Source organism: Falco punctatus, assembly GCF_963210335.1.
Source record: "Falco punctatus genome assembly, chromosome: 2".
Taxonomy (NCBI): domain Eukaryota; kingdom Metazoa; phylum Chordata; class Aves; order Falconiformes; family Falconidae; genus Falco; species Falco punctatus.
Window position 1 is genome coordinate 114924575 of NC_137581.1, and position 16111 is coordinate 114940685.

Consider the following 16111-nt stretch of genomic DNA (forward strand, 5'->3'; position numbering starts at 1 on the left):
CTAAAAGCAAACGTGGGTTTTTTTTAATTGGGAAGGCTCACTTGGCCACATCTTTTGCAGAAAGAAGTCAGAGGAAAACATAACTTTGTTATGAGGGAGGATTATTGTCCTGCACTGTGGTTAAGCCTGTATGTAGTTTTTAAGGTAAATAGAATGCATTTAATTCTCAGAAAGGAGAATTGGCAAATACATTTCTCATGGCAGCTTAACTCTTCTAGAATTTAATGTATGCCCATTGAAGGGTACTGTCAGGCTGTACTGGAGATAATGGGCCAAATTCATCATCAGAATAGTTCCAGTATTCCCTCAAGTTTTGCTGTACAGCTTAACTGAGAACTGCATCAACTTGCATATCTGATGCAGATTCCCAAGGATTTGGATGAAAGCCCCGTATAGCCAGCATTAGAAGCTGGAAAGCTGCTGTGACTCTTTGTAATAAGTTTTTAATCCTTGGGAGGAAGCCAGTCAAGGTTTTGGTTATAGAGGGTCAAGTCTTCAGGTTGCATAAATTAACTGTCCCATGGAAGCTGACAGAGTTATGCTGATTTAAATAAGTTGAAGTTCCAGCGTAGGAAGTGAATGAGAAAGCAAAGCGGGGCAGGGATTGACAATCATTTTCAAAGAACATTTCAACAGCTGGCAGATTAGTCACAGGCGGTACTTACATCCTGGTTGGACATCTCCCAGTATGGCCGTTCACCGTAGGACATCACCTCCCACATTACAATCCCATAGCTCCACGCGTCGCTTGCCGAAGAGAACTTCCGGTAAGCTATAGCTTCAGGAGCAGTCCACCTTATGGGGATTTTTCCACCCTGGAAAATATGTTGAGAACTTGTCAATATGACTGGAATACTGAATAGCACATGTTTAAAAGAACAGAAGAAAAATATATCCTGGATGCTGACATTCGACATTCTGTCAATTTGCTGCAAGTGGGAAGGAAGAAATATACCTTTTTAAGAATGTGATAAAAATTTGCTTTTATTTGTGGTCTAATTCACAAAAACCAGCACTCTGTGACAACAAAACTCAGTTCAAAGAACAGAAAGCATTTTATATGATTCATGTTTGCTCAGTCATATAATCAGTCAGAACATGCCTTTTGATTGAAAACATCCCAAGCCTGAAATTCCTTCTACATTGACTTATAAAGTCTTTTTTCCTTAAATGAAACAGAAGCATCTGTTGCAAAATGGCACACCAAAAGCACTTAATGAAACTATATAATCAGAAAGGAAACTATAGGCTTCCTATTATTCTTTACTTTTGATAGTATCTTTTATTTTTTGTTGTGTCATTTAAATATCCAGGTAAATAGCAAACCAAGTGTGTTTCTAATAGGCGTTGCTGTAGGATACTGAATCTTCAGCTTTCGAATCCAAGTGCTACCACAAAAAAAAAAAAAAAGGAAAAAAAAAGGTCAGAATTCAATCAACAAACCTGACTTACTCTTCACCAGACCACAGGATGCAGAGCTTTTCTCTGACATTAGTAATTTAAACCATTGAAGCTCTTCTATTCTCCCATAAATAGTTCATGTATGAAAACTACTTTTCCATTTGAAAATGAAGTATTTCTTCTCCAGATACATTTATCTTTTCAAAAGTATATGTTTTTCTTTTCAAAAGTGTGCGTTTGTTATCATTTTCCACTTAACTCTTTTAAGTCAAGAGCGAGCAGTGTCCTTCAGGTGCCACTAGATGGTAGGAGGAGGCAGCCAATAGAGCTGTGCTCACTTGGTTCCTTTCAACAAGCAGTAATGGATTGTGCTCAGCGTTTTAATTTTATTTCTGGCAGAAACAAAAGAAGAAATAAAGTAGAACATCCGTTTGGCAATTGAAGAGAAGCCGCAGTTAAAAACAAGTATGTAAATCTCTGTTAATTTGCTTTGAATATATAAAAAATTGTCTGCGAGTTGTTGAGGCCTGACTTCAACTGACTGAGATGTTTATTCTACCAAAAAAAGTGTTCAGAAGCAAAGCTCTGTGTCTGTGGTGATGTGCCAGTAAGCTAATTTCTCACTACTGAGTCTCACCTGCTGATGAAAAATGTAGGGTTAACATTTACGTTGTATGATGGTTATGACAGTAGCCAAGATGTCCTTTGTATGATGTGATGTTCCTTTTTTTTTTTTTTTCTTTTTTTTTTTTTTCCCCCTCCAGCTGCTTTTTTAAAGCCTTTGCTTGCTTGGTTGTGGTTGAAGTCAGTGGAAAACCAATTACTGGTTTTAGCTGAAGTAAAGGTAATACTTTATTTTGTATTTTTGCCCGAGTACCTCCCCTGCCCCCTTTTCTTATTCCAATAACCTGGTGGTCAGATCACTCCTCTGTCAGAGATGTCAGAAATGTAAAGGACTTTACACCCCACCCGCTGGCATCTCTAAGCTTGCCCTAGCCAGCACTGCAGGCTGTGATGCTCTCCGTCCCTCCCTGGTACAGCTGGTCCACTTGGGAAGCAACTACAAATGCTTCTGGGTATGAGAATGAAGAAACAGCGTGACAAAGGAGGCTTGTGCTAAGACATTCTCCAAGGAAAGACCAGTCTAATTTCTTGTCTCTTCCCCAGGAAACAGTTAATACGTCTAAACAAGTTGGGTAAGAGCATGTGGTGCTTGATCTTGTGGTCTGGTTGCAGTGGTGCTTTGGTGGATATTGGATGCAGGTGTCCTGAGGCAGTGGCAGATTTAGATATTCTGTGCCCCAAATGTACACTGCACACTGGGCTGTCCAACCAGGCCACATCCAAAGGACGTGTCTTCTGAGAAACAGGCACTTTGGGGTCTAACTCCAGAGTATAGTTCAAAATATCTCCTCACACCAGAGTTACGGGCCTTATCCTTTTAACTGGATTGGGCTTAGTCCTTTATTTTTAAACATTTTATTGCAAAAATGATGTCACTCCATCCTTAGATCCCTGGCTTCTGCAGACTTTTGGGGACAATGTTTTCCTGGCCTAAGTCACAGGGTCATGGTAGGCATTGAACTCCTCCTTTGGACCTGGCCACATGTGCTTTTCGAACAGTAATCAACAGTCCTGGTGATCCGTGTCACAACAGACACCGTCCTGACAACCCTGAGTACCCTCCCTCATCAGCAGCACGATCGGTCCCGGCTGACAAACGATGTGGAAGGTGAGGGACTTGTTCCATCGCAGGAGTTCATTGCCTGAACCTTGCCGTACCGAGCAACCCCCTTTGAAGCCTTTGGCTTTACATCCACTCGAGCAGAGTGCTGCCCCAGCGTTTGAGGGAGGATGAAAAAGAAAAAAGTCCGTATTTTCTTTCCTTATCACGGATCTGAGGAGATGACAGGAAAAAAACTCTACCCGTTTAGATGGCTGTGTTACTTTAAGACTCTATTTATCAAGACAAACTGATGGATCAGCAAATTTGCTATGAGCTAGATTTGTAATTTGGAGAGTTTTATTAATCATTTATTATTGTTTGAATGTTAATGAAAAGTCTTATGTTAATAATTAAATATCTACCTGTAGGGAAAACACAAATCTATACATGAAAATAGAAGGCATTTGGGTATTTACAGATTTTACTTTTAGTGTCTATAACATAATATGGATAACATAACAGGAAAAGTATTTTTAAACTGTGTCCTTTTCATAAATCTGATTATGTGTTCCCAAATTATACTCGAAAAAGAGGTCACGTCTTGAGCAGCACTTGCAGCTAGATTTGTGAACAATTGGCTAAATATAAATGAGTTTTAAAGACTCTGATTAGGCTCTACAGCTAGTTTCATGATACAGCTTTACTGACTGATCCCTTTTGGACTGAAACAGTAGTGGCTTATTGAGTGTGAAAATGAGAATGGAGAAAAAGGTCTTAACACAATTCGGGGCAGCTCACGTTCAAGGGTATAAGATGTGTTCAGTGTTGTAAAATAAAATTCTTTTGCGCTGGCTTTAATGAGAAAGTGAAAATTTTTACAATGGATTCATCTGATGTATGAAGATGTTATATTCATAAAAATGTAAATTTCAATACTTAATTATGTCTGCGGAACATCCTTTTATGCAAAAAAGTTGTTTTATATATTTGAAAATATTCAAAAGGCAGGGATTGCAACATGACTACCTTAAGAGACGAATATGAGTGAACAGCAGTAATAGCTGCTCATGCATAATAAAAGAACACATAAGGTTTAGAGTAGCTGAAAATATATTTCCCATTTCTGATTAGAGTAATAAACAGTATTGCTGATATTGGACATGTCTTTTTACGTTTCGATGTAACTGGGAAAACAATAAATGCAATACTATTTACGCAATGCCCCACCTTGGAATTAAGATAATTTATAAGTCATTTACATTTTACTACTGTAGCAATGAAATCTGTCACAGCTGCTTGTGTGAGAGCCCTTACGCAAAGCCGTTTTGCTTTTAGGTTATTTTCTCTCTTTGGGGGATGAGGTGGCGGGGCAGAAGGGGTGTTAGGAACCAAATTGTATTTCTGCCTCATTTCATACATTAATAATGATATCGGTGATAAGCTAATTTTATTATCACATAGTAAAAGAAGACTAATGCTGCTATTCAAATGATTAGAATTCAGCCTTTTTTTTCCCCAATTGCTGCAAGCTGAATAGTGTCTATCTCCTGATTTTTTTCTTGATTGTAATTTGATAAGCAATTTTACTATGCAGTGTCAAGAGTCCCCTTGGAATTAGAATATTAGGCTCACATTTCTTAGCTTGTTTGGAGATCAGCCCTCAAAATGAAATTTCCCCCCTTGCCCACCCACACCTCCACACACGCTCGCTTTCCCCCCATAGCTGGCAACAGCAGAGCTTGCTGCGCGTTTAAGGCAGAGTTGGAACTACATGTTGCAGAATGCTTCATTCTTTACCTCAAGCTGTGCAAGAGTGGGAGACAGTCTTCCCCAAATGCTGTCTCATCTTTGAGCTTGCAAAAACAAAAAATTGCTTATGAGCTGTTCTGTGAAAAGACCTCGGTGAGGCAACTGATACTGACATTGTATATGGTCCAACAGTGTTTTTGCCATCTCCCATTTGATTTTTTTTTTTCATCTTAGACATCTTTTTAAAAACCAGAGCCATTAACAGTTTCTTTAATGAAATATTTAAATATATTTTAAAACTCCAGCAGAATAACGTAATGGCCCATTATTCTACCAAGGTGAAAGTTGAGATGCATCAGCAAGCTCAAAATGCTTGATGTGAAAGATGTTCAGAGAGGGCACAGAAGCAAAGAAGGAAGCCTGTTAGATGCCCAGAACTTCTGGCATGCCCTGCTAGCTCCTTAAAGTGAGGCATGACACCTCTGAGAACCTTAGATATAAAACTGAAGGCAAGATGTATGAGCCCCTAATGGATGTGCAAAGACAGTGATACACGTAAGCAGCCAGAAGCCTCAGGCTGATGGTGCCCCAGAACTGGCAGTGATGTGAAACAATGCCTGTCTCTCTTGAAAAGCCTGTTCTCTATTTTCCTTGAATGACAAACACTGCAGAGGGACTGTCACAGAGCTGGCTGTTTTTACTAAATGATGAGGTTCCAGATGCAGAGACATCTAGAACCATCTATTTCTAGGACAAAAGGTACCAAACTATGGGCACCACTAGCTTAACCTGGCACGGTAATCCCTATGCATCTGTCAGTTACTATTCCTTTATGTAGGTTGTTACTGAATTGTGCAATAATTTCCCATTAAACAAGTGTAGTATCTGTCTTTTTCTCTACCCCAAATGACAGAGATGGGAGAAAAAGAAGAACTTCAGAGTGAAGAGAGACAAAAGTAATGAGAGAGATTAGTTTTAAATATTGGACATAATTCATCATTCTGTACAAAAGCCTTATGCCACTTTGCTGGAGCAATGCTTTTGTTTGAGCATATGAATCAAATTTTTCATGTGCAAAGTTACAAATAGTCAGAATTTAGCATCCTCAAATCGTAATTTAGAACTATTCATTATTATCAAGAGTCTTCTCTAGTGCCTATTGGAATATCAGAGGAACTACATGGCAAGATAACAAAACTGCTCTGAAAAGGCATTTCAGAATTTGTTCTCATTATGCCCAATTCCAGTCAGTTCTACCAGTCTTTCATTTCCCTCAGAACTGAAATGAACAAAATCCCCTGATTTTCAAAAAGACTGGATTTGCTTTTAATCTCTGGGAAAGTATTCATTTTCTTTCACATATCCTGATTAAGAATGCTAAAGTTAAGTATGTGGAACTTGATTCCCACCCGCCCCCCCCCAAGTTAGCAACCCTATTTTTCAGCACAAGTTGTTTATGATTTTGAGAATACATCAATTTTAGTGAATATTAACCCTGACAGTACTGATCTATTTGTGTTTTCCAAAAGGGGGAAAGCTGTTGATAGATGGAAGGAATCAGCGTTTAAGATATTGACAGAACTAAAACAGCCAAGATGAAATGTCTGCCCACAGATCACCAGAAACACTTCATGTTATTAGAGGTAGAGCAGGATGCTTCTCCAAAATACTCCACCCAACCTGTCATTTTGTCTTCCTAAAGGTCATCCGTGGGATGAATTGAGTAGTGGTATATGTACACAGGCAAACCTCCAGAGAGACAGATATATCCTACCCTCTTGTATTTTAGTTCAAAAATCAAAGAATTAAAATATTAGATTACTTTACTAAAAATTGAAGAATTATGAAATCAGGAACTCTCTCTAAACCAGCTGGGATTCTCATTAGTAGTAGTAGTAGCATTTCCTTTGAAACAAAACACTTCAACATGCTGTCTCTTGCCTGTTCTGAGGCATTGATCTTCACTTGGGTTGAAAGATAATAAGATGTCTGATAAAAATGCATAGCTTTGACCCTCAAAATCTATGTAAGTGAAATGGTAGTGAATATTTCTGACCACTTATATCTGTCCTGCATTCGTGTTTTCTTGACAGTGCAATTTAAAGGACTTTATACAATGACAAAGATACAGCAAACTACCAAAGACAAGCAGTTGATGCGATTGCCTCCTGTTTGTGTTACCAACTGGACTACAGACATCTTTCCTTGTTAGCCATGATGCCTTTGAAAGATGCTCGTTGAAAGACCCAAGGTTTTTACCCATTTAGTTTAAGAACATATATTTGTTTAGTTTCTAAATAGACAAAGTAGTTCATTCCAGTGAAGGAGTGAAAGGGGTCCGTGGCTGAAGATGGGCAGAGGTCTCGCTCTTCTAGAGCCGAAAGCTCAATGTGCTTTTTTTTTTTTCAGAAGAGGAAGAGGAAAGTAAAGAGAAAGAAGGGAAAGACAGGAAAGAGATTAAGAATGATGCAGCTTTCAGAAGTTAACTGCTTTATGCATCAGCGCAGGCAGCTAGAGCTGTCAGAGCAGCAAGAGCAGGGCTGCTCCCTGAGGGATGGGGAGCCAGGAGCGGCCGCCACACAGGCTGAGCAATGCCCTCATGGACAGGGTGCACCCCACGGCGCCCGGCGGGAAGAGCAGGGCAGGGCGGTGATGGCAACGGGTGCTACAGACAGTCCCTGTGAGCATCAGGCAAAGGTGAGGTAGCAGGCCAAGGTGAAGCCAGCAAATCCAAACAACTTCCAGCCAACAGGGCTGGGGCTGGCTGGCTGCGACATCGCTGGAGCAGGGATCGGTGGTCCCAGGCTGAGCTGAAACAGGGTCCTGGGCCCGTCCATGAGCAGGGCTGGGGGAGTCCCACAGGAGGCCAGGCAGGCCAGTAAGGACTGGTGGTGTTCTCAGAGCCCTGGTAAGAACCAGGCGATTGTACAAGGACAGATAAAGAGTATTTTGCAAAACTTCTTTGAGACTGGTCTTTTGAAAGATAATGGTGAGCCTGGTGGGGCCAAGGCATCTCGTAATGTTTTAGAGAGTGGGATTTTGCATTTCCCTAGGATTAAGAATGCACCAGTGAATTTTACAGTATTGGGTGCTTGGCCCTCAATCACAGAGAAACCCTTTCCTTTTCTGAAATTAAATATCAGAGCGATGCATCTTGACCAAATCCAGTTTAGAAACTATAGCACCACTTGACAGTAATGATAGGAAAAAATGTCATTTTCCTTGAAACTAATATTTCTGGCAAAGATCTATCTCTTTTCAAGAGCATCAATTTCCAGCTATCTGCCAGCTGTGTCAGCACAGCTCACATTACAGCCGTAACCAATTTCTTGAAAGTTACCCCTGCAGAGTCCTTCTATCTGCACATCCAGAGCCCATCCGCTTTGCTTACACAGGTCGTGCTGCTGGAGTCAATGGAAAAGGTGAAAAGGATTTGGTCAGAGGCGCTTATTGGAAGGATACCTTACGTTGCACAAATCTGTAACACAGGAATTTGCTACAAGGTCCATTCTTATGGCAATACTGAGTTACCGAATACAAATATCTCTCAAACCCCAAGTAATTTATGTTAAAAAAAAAAAAAAAGTTACTAGGCACTATGCTTTCTCAAAAGCATCAACAAAGACTTGTCTCTGAAATGATACCCCTGACTTGCCCAGGGTTTACTGAAGTGTTTATTATTGAATCAAAAGTACACTGTTACCATTCATTGCTTGAATACTTCATGTCATTAACTATCATTAACGATTTCACAGCTAGTGATTTCTACATGCATATCTAGTTGACATGCACAACAAACAGTTCCCATGTTTCAGTAATCCAAGTGGCCTCTCTCTGTGCTGCAATAATGCCCAGATCATTCACGCTCTACTGCCTTGCCCTGATCCCTGCCAGAATTCACAGAATCACAGAATCCCAGGATGTTTGGGGTGGGAAGGGACCTCTGGGCATCACCCAGCCCAAGCCCTGCCAAGGCAGGGCACCCGGAGCAGGTTGCACAGAGTCACGTCCAGGTGGGTTTTGAGTGTCTCCAGAGAAGGAGACCCCACAGCCTCCCTGGGCAGCCTGTGCCAGGGTCTGTCACCCTCAGGGTAAAGGCATTTTTCCTCATGTTCAGGTGGAGCTTCCTGGGCTGCAGTTTGTGCCCGTTGCCCCTTGTCCTGTCACTGGGCACAGGATAATGCAATACCTACAATACACCATACACATACACCATACGATTTGAAGTGGCCAATAAAACCTCAGAAGCATATGGAAACTTGACAATTGAAAGTGAAATGCATTTAAATGCAAAATCGACACCATATAGGCTCTGGTACTGTCTCCAGTATACATTTTTGTATTCCATTCTTTGGGGTGCTGCACTAGAGAGAACGTAGGAACTTCGATACTGAATTCACATACAGCTTGCTCTGAGGTACACTAGATTTTATTTATCTAAGGCTTCTTCAAAACTTTATTCTAGAAACCAGTCAGAAACATCACAAAAATTAGGCTTTTCTTTTGAAAGTTACGGTGCCACACACAGACATACAGATGGTGATGATCAGAAGTATTATGAGGCTGAGCTACTCTGCAAGTATCATTGCTTGAGTTTTCATCCCACCTGCATCAGGAAGTGCAGAGGAGGATTAATATCTTAGTAACTGATGAATTAAATGTTCTGCTCGCATTTTTGTGAGGTCACTTGTCATTTTATCCTGAAGGAGTTTGCCAGTTATTTAAGTTTCAGTCAACTCGTGGATAAGTAGCTGGTCAAAAGACAGGAAACAAGCAGACAGAAAGAAAAGGTCAGTTTTTAGAGTGGCATCCCCCTGGGACCAATGCTCAAGTCCTGCTGGCAGCGTACGTATGTAGAATCTAAAATACAGACCAGACAGAAAACAAGTAAAATTGTGCTAGCACTTCAAAGGTATTCATGGTAGCAAAGATGGTGATCGACCACAAAAATTTGCCGAAGAGTCTTATGATACTGAGTGGCTAAGCAATAAAATGTCACAAAATTCAGTCTCATAGTGATGCACACAGACTAAAATGCTCCTAACTTTACGTCAAAAATAACAGGACTCTGTACTAAGCAATCACTCTCAAGACAGATCTTGTGGTTGTAACAGCCAGCCAGCTCTGTAAAATTATCAATTCCCTGCTCAAAAGCAGACTAGTGGGAAAAACTGAAATGAAATGATAGAAATGATCAGGAAAAGAAAAAAAAAAAAAAGCATGGCCCTATTAAAACCTAGGATATTCCTGCGTATTGCTTACTGATTGCAGCCTTCATCCCCCACCCCAAAAGCAGACACTGAAACTAAGAGACCTGTAGAAAAAGACAGGATGGGTGTTCAAAGGTATGGAAGAAAAGAAACTAAGAAAGGTCTGTACAACCCTGAATATAATGGAGCAGATAATAGGTAGTGAGTAGAGAACCATAACTGGCAAGTAGCAGATTAAAAACATCAACATTTTTTTTTTTTAATAAGGAAACATTGCTATGGGATGACATGAATTCTAAAATTACAAAGACCTTCAAAAAGTAACAAGAGAAACTTACAGAAGAAATATTAATGAAAGGTACTGTATGTAAAGACCTACCTCTGACTTAAAGAAACCTTTGAACGACAGGCTGCTAAAAGCTTGATAACCAGAACTGAGAATGCATCATGGCACGTGCTCTCTCTTATTATAGCCCTCCTTGACGTTGGCTACTTGCTTGCACTTTGGAGACACTCTTCTGAGCTCGCAAGCGTTGCAGCTGTCTGGGTTTGATCATTGTTCCCTTCCTATGATCTCAGGTCACTTGCAAGTACAATATAAACATGACATAATAGTGTAATCAGGTAAATGTGGGTGATAAATGTGTTGCCAACATTTCTGGGGAAAGTAAGTTAAAGAAAATTAAAAAGTTCAAGAAAGGCACCTGAAGTGAGGTGTTCTTTGCTGTGAGACAGTGTAATTGTAGAAGGCTATCTTAAACATCCCAAGACATTTTTGTTGTTGATTCTATTGATGACATTACTATGTCTTTCTACAGGACCCCAATGTTTATAGATACCCTTTATGAATAAACCCTTTGACAAAAGGAAATAAATAGTTCTACTGTTATTAAGTTTTAGTGACAGAAAAAGGACTGAGTACTAGGGAGAGAAACTGGCAGACTTAGCTGTAAAAGTACTGCCCTGAGATAGTAGGGGCTTGCTACTGGGTGAGTATGTGGAGGCCTTATGTTTGCTCTGTGGAGCAATGACACTGTCTCGTAAAGGTTTTGGTCTCGTATCTTTCTTCATCAATAATTTTTTTCACTTAGGGGAAAAAAAAAAAAAAAAAAAGGGAATAGAAGTATTCCCAGGCTGTTGGGATGCATGCAAGCTTCACGTCTCTAAGTGAGCCCACATCCTGCATAAAAATATTGTTTATATATTGTAGGGGAGATGGGAGAACAGATGCTGATGAAGGAGAAGCAGCTGAGCCCAGGGCCACAGGTCAAGAAGCATGACAGGGGCCAGGGACCTGTCAAACGCTATCTCCTGCCTTCCCGCCTGGGGACAGGGAGGGGCGACGGGGAGGAACGGCTGGCCAAGGCCAGGGTGGGCAGTCAGGCTCAGCAGAGAAGAGGACGGTAACAGCCGTTCCTCCTGCAGTAGGTCAGAATGGTCCCAGTGCCTCCCTGCTGGTTTTCCAAAGAAACGAGGTGTACGCACTGCTGCTGCACCGCTGGGATGCCGGTGGGGCAGCCGGCCCCCGGGCTCGGAGCGTCAACCACTGCCAACTGCAAGAAGCGTGGATGGCGGAAAGGCAGAGGCAGGAAAGACATCAAAGACCAGATCAAATCACCTAAACATGGGGTCTGCTGTCCCTTTAGGTGCTGTCACTGGCTCACTAGCTGTTGTTTTAGGGAAATGCAGGTCTCCCACTCTCTCGTTCTTGTGCCTGCTGGTCCTTTGCAGAGATCTCAGGTTCCCCATGATATCTCAGAGGGCATTGGACCTCTACCTATAGGCAGCTGATCCATTCCTGATTTCCCACATATTTAATGAAAAACAGTACCTAAGCAAAGGAGAGAGATCACAGTATTTCTCCACAGGGAAAGGCAGGAGAGCTCAGGATGCAGCCGTTCTTCTGGACCCACCAGCAGCTAGAAGGCAGTGGCTCAGTGGCTGACCTTGCTGTCACTTGCCCAGCTGGCAAACTAGGCCAAATGTTTGGGCTACTGGGGAGACAAGCAGAGGGGTGTGGAATACGAATATTGAATATTGAAATGGAATTTGATATGAATAATTCAATATTGTATGAGGCCACAGGGAGATGGGAGTGATCTAAGCTTTACCAAGGAAGCAAATGTGGTGGAGCACAGCAAGAAGCTGGAGGTACCGTGAAGATGCCATAGGGAGACTCTGAGAAGAATGGAAGTTAGGCTGTTGAGGCTGCAGAAGACAGCCCCAGATCGGGGATAACTGCAATGTGAAAATGCAGTTGGCAATGTAATGGAGCCCTAGGACACAGGGCTTCATTAATTACGTTCTCGTGAAATAATTTTTTCTCTATCTCTGACCAAGGAAGGTATCCTGTTACAGCAGAAGTTACAACACAGCGTTATCATACCGTAACTGCACAAACATGGATGAAGCACATCACCAAAAAATTACGAAGAAGTGAACGTATGAGAGCAGTTTTCAGTCCAAGTTAGGGGCTGCTTCACAACAAAGTTTCTCTGATATTTCTACTCGGTTTAGTGACATACTGGTATTGTCCATAGATCACTCTAGCGTGGCAGCATGCAAATTGTTGAATAATAGGATAACCATCTGTTTGATGATGAATAGTCTGGCACAGGAACGTGGTCGAGCCTTCCTGCAGATACCCATGCTCAACTAAATCTCCGTCAGCTGTCTGAATAAAGGGCACTGAACGTCAGGTTAGTTTCTATTTCCCTACCATCACCTTACCAGCACAAACCAGTGACTGATACCTATGGTGGCAGCTCCAGTCATACTAACGGCAATACCAGTTTAATGTATAGTGTTTATACTGGTGTATTACTGCTTTACAGACACAGAGGATCAGCTTCTGACTTCTACAATAGTGACATTTCTTAGTATTGCACATCCTAGACTTTTGTACTTCTTTTCTATATCTTGATATAGTTCAGTTTAGGCTGTTCATGAATTGTGGCACTGGGATGCCTTCTGTCCTATAAGTCAGCTGAATTTACTTCTTCTATTCCCCAGATGGCATAAAGTTTTGAGTAATACCCTATTAGATTATCTTTTTTCTGATGATGCATCGTACTAAATCATCATCTGACTGATGATAATATAATGGGAATAACATATTAACATAATTGATCATCCCTGTACCTTGTTCAGGGGATATTTTACTTTATCATATAATATATTAGTTGTCACTTCCATGATATATTACAGTAAGACATCATCAGAAGGAAACATTTTGATGAAGTAGTACCTAACAGCAGAGACTATTATCTGGGGATAAACAGCCCTCAGGGGTACTTTGTTTAACAGAATAGTGTAATACAAAGGTAAGAAGATACATGGTATAGTGAGAGATGTGATTTTTCTTTGACATCAGACTTGCCACTGGTGCTAGACCAGCTGTGGTTGATCTTGGAATAGTAATTTATATAAATTGCCGTACACCCTCTAAGCAGTGGTGACTTTTGCATTATCTACATGAATGTACCAAAAAGCTTCATCAAAGTAGCTGAAACTTGTTTTGACCTTTTAGAGTGTCTTTACAGATAAAAAAAAGCCAGTGTGAAAAATGAGGTTATGTTGTGTTTGTTTGTTTTCAAATTTAGAAATATTATTTGAGCAGAGGTATATTGGCAAATGACAAATCTTTTTTAACCAGAAATTCACTGATAGCCATTTAATAGTTTTTAGCATTCAAGCTTCATGGAAATTAAGCTTATGCATCTGGCAAAGTCATGGCAAAGCTGGCTAAATGCCTGCCTTCAGGCACAGGTGCATGGCAGTCACGTGTTTGCATGGCCAGCTCACATAACATATGGATACAACTTCTGCAGGGAGTCCCTTCTTCTGCTGTAACAAAGCGTACGCACTGAGTTTTTCTTTTTTTTCCCCAATCATCTCAGTTACATTTATGTACTGAAAAATGAATACATGCATATATGCATATAGATATATGTAGGACATGGATTTCCAAAGCTCTTCTTGCGGACAAGCAAAACATGCATTCCAACAGGCTGCTCTAGCACAGCTGTGCCTGGAGCATCTGCAGGTAAACTCTTAGATGATAGCATTGGGAAAGAGAGTAAATCAAAAGCATTCAGCAGAACTCAATGACATTTCAAGAAAAAGCATTTTTCTCCTTTGTCTATAGATAGCTGACATTTTACTGTTCTGCTGCTCTTGATTATGACCTTGTATACTTAAGGAAATTAAAGCCAACTGGTTTTGTTACCAATGGAGTATGAAGTTACAGAATACTAATGCATAGTTTTGATTCCTTAGTTTTAAGATCTGTGTAAAGTGCTAACATTCAAGCCAATCTTCAAAACCAGAAATTCGTATCACTTTGAGGGCCAAAATGCCAATCAAAGCACTACCTATTTTCACAGAATGGAGTATATTTTATAGCACATGCATCCTTCCATTGCTTGTTTCAGTGTTGACTGGAAAATTTCTGGAGCGGACTGGTGGTCAGTAATTTCCAACAACCCACAGGATCCCTTTAGTTCTGGTGAAATAACTAAAGAAGAAACTTGAATTTTGTAAGGACGGGCATGATACTTACACCTGATAAAACCAGTGGTATCAAGATGAAAAACTTGTCAGGTAAACTCAGCGTTGAGTGATTTCACATCACCAAAAACACACTGTAAGGAAGACAGCATCCCTTACCAGCATTTCCCAGAATGATTTATTCCAGGTACGGGAGAGCTCGCTGATTGCAACCTCAATGTGCTCTGGCAAATTGATCTAGACGAGCCATCTATCCTCCTTAACAAATTTCCACACCTGGCATATTCTCCAAAACTTCCCCCATGACTAGGCCATCAGTATCCCCTCAGCATGTGTTCTTATGACTAATGACAGGTAGATTAGTCTGCACTTCTGGCATAACTCAGCCTAACTTAAAAAACACAAAGCAACAGCCTCCACCCCTAGTTACATGATCACCTACAATGTAAAAATCAATTAATAGGAAAAAATAGACATACAAATGCACTGTTTTCTTCCAAGGATGAGATGTAACGTTTGGAAAGGAAGCCCTTCACTGCCCTTCCCATCTTGTCTTTCTGTGCTGCACCCACGGTGCACCACCGATGTGGTCATCCTCTTGGTTGCTACTCCTGTTGAGTCCATGTACTTGAGTTGTTCACTGAGCCCTCACATTTCAGTGCCTCAATTAAATGTTTTTCTCTTCACATTCATGCCTCTGTTTTACTATTATGTGCTACAGGTGATATTTAATTAGGGAACTTTTTTTATTTCTAACATACAAGTGGGTGCTAGAGATCTTTGGGTTTTAAGTGTATCTACTACTGCTTCTGCTGATTTATCTTGGCTGAAAAAAGGTACATCTCCAGTCTTAATCTGCCTGGGGTCACAGGATTCAATCCAGCATCTTTACCTCCTGTTCCATGGTTTTAGGCATCATTCTCAGTGGCAGGTATCTCACTCACTTATTTTCATGTTCTCTGTTTACAGAGGAGATGCCATTGCAGATAGCTTTCTAGTAATTCCCATATGAACAGATGTTCCCTTGCTTTCCCCAGACTCCTTTTTCTGAAGCTCATGTTTTCTACTCCAGATTCCCTTTGGGATGCTGGAATGATCACAATCTCATTTGTCTAAATGAAGTTGTCGATGACATGCTCTTGGTCTTTCTAGCCCTCTTTCCCCATCTCAGCCACAGTCTGGAATTCAAATAAAAACCCAAGAATAGGGGAAAAAGCAGTCTTCAACGCCTCACAGCTATATAGGAATAATGGAAGCAATGGACTGATCAGTTTTTTCATGTGTACTGCTTTTTGCAATATACACAAACATTGTGTTCATGGACTAAACCCATAATATTTTATTGCACATTTGGTCTTTTAAAAATGCTTCAAAGCGTATTAGCTGTTTTTTTCAGCAACAGGATATGGGCAATTGCTGCTGCATTAAAAATGCCTACCAAAAATAAACACGAGGATATTTAAATAATTTTGTTTATTTTGGCATTTGAGGGTTAAAAAGCTCAGGGCTGAAACTGCCTTCTTTAGATTTGTGGTAATCACAGCAAATGTACCATACAAAAGCTCTTGAGTCAGAA

General features: G+C 40.7%; 1 protein-coding gene across 3 annotated transcripts in view; it reads right to left on the reverse strand.

Annotated features, from left to right (window-relative positions):
• EPHA6 (EPH receptor A6) overlaps positions 1 to 16111 on the reverse strand; it is a 564169-nt gene that overhangs the window by 26797 nt on the left and 521261 nt on the right. For all 3 annotated transcript variants that reach the window (XM_080374572.1, XM_080374573.1, XM_080374576.1), the window contains one exon: positions 666 to 815. In XM_080374572.1, coding sequence (XP_080230698.1) covers positions 666 to 815 — 150 coding nt within the window. The remainder of the gene's footprint in view (positions 1 to 665; positions 816 to 16111) is intronic.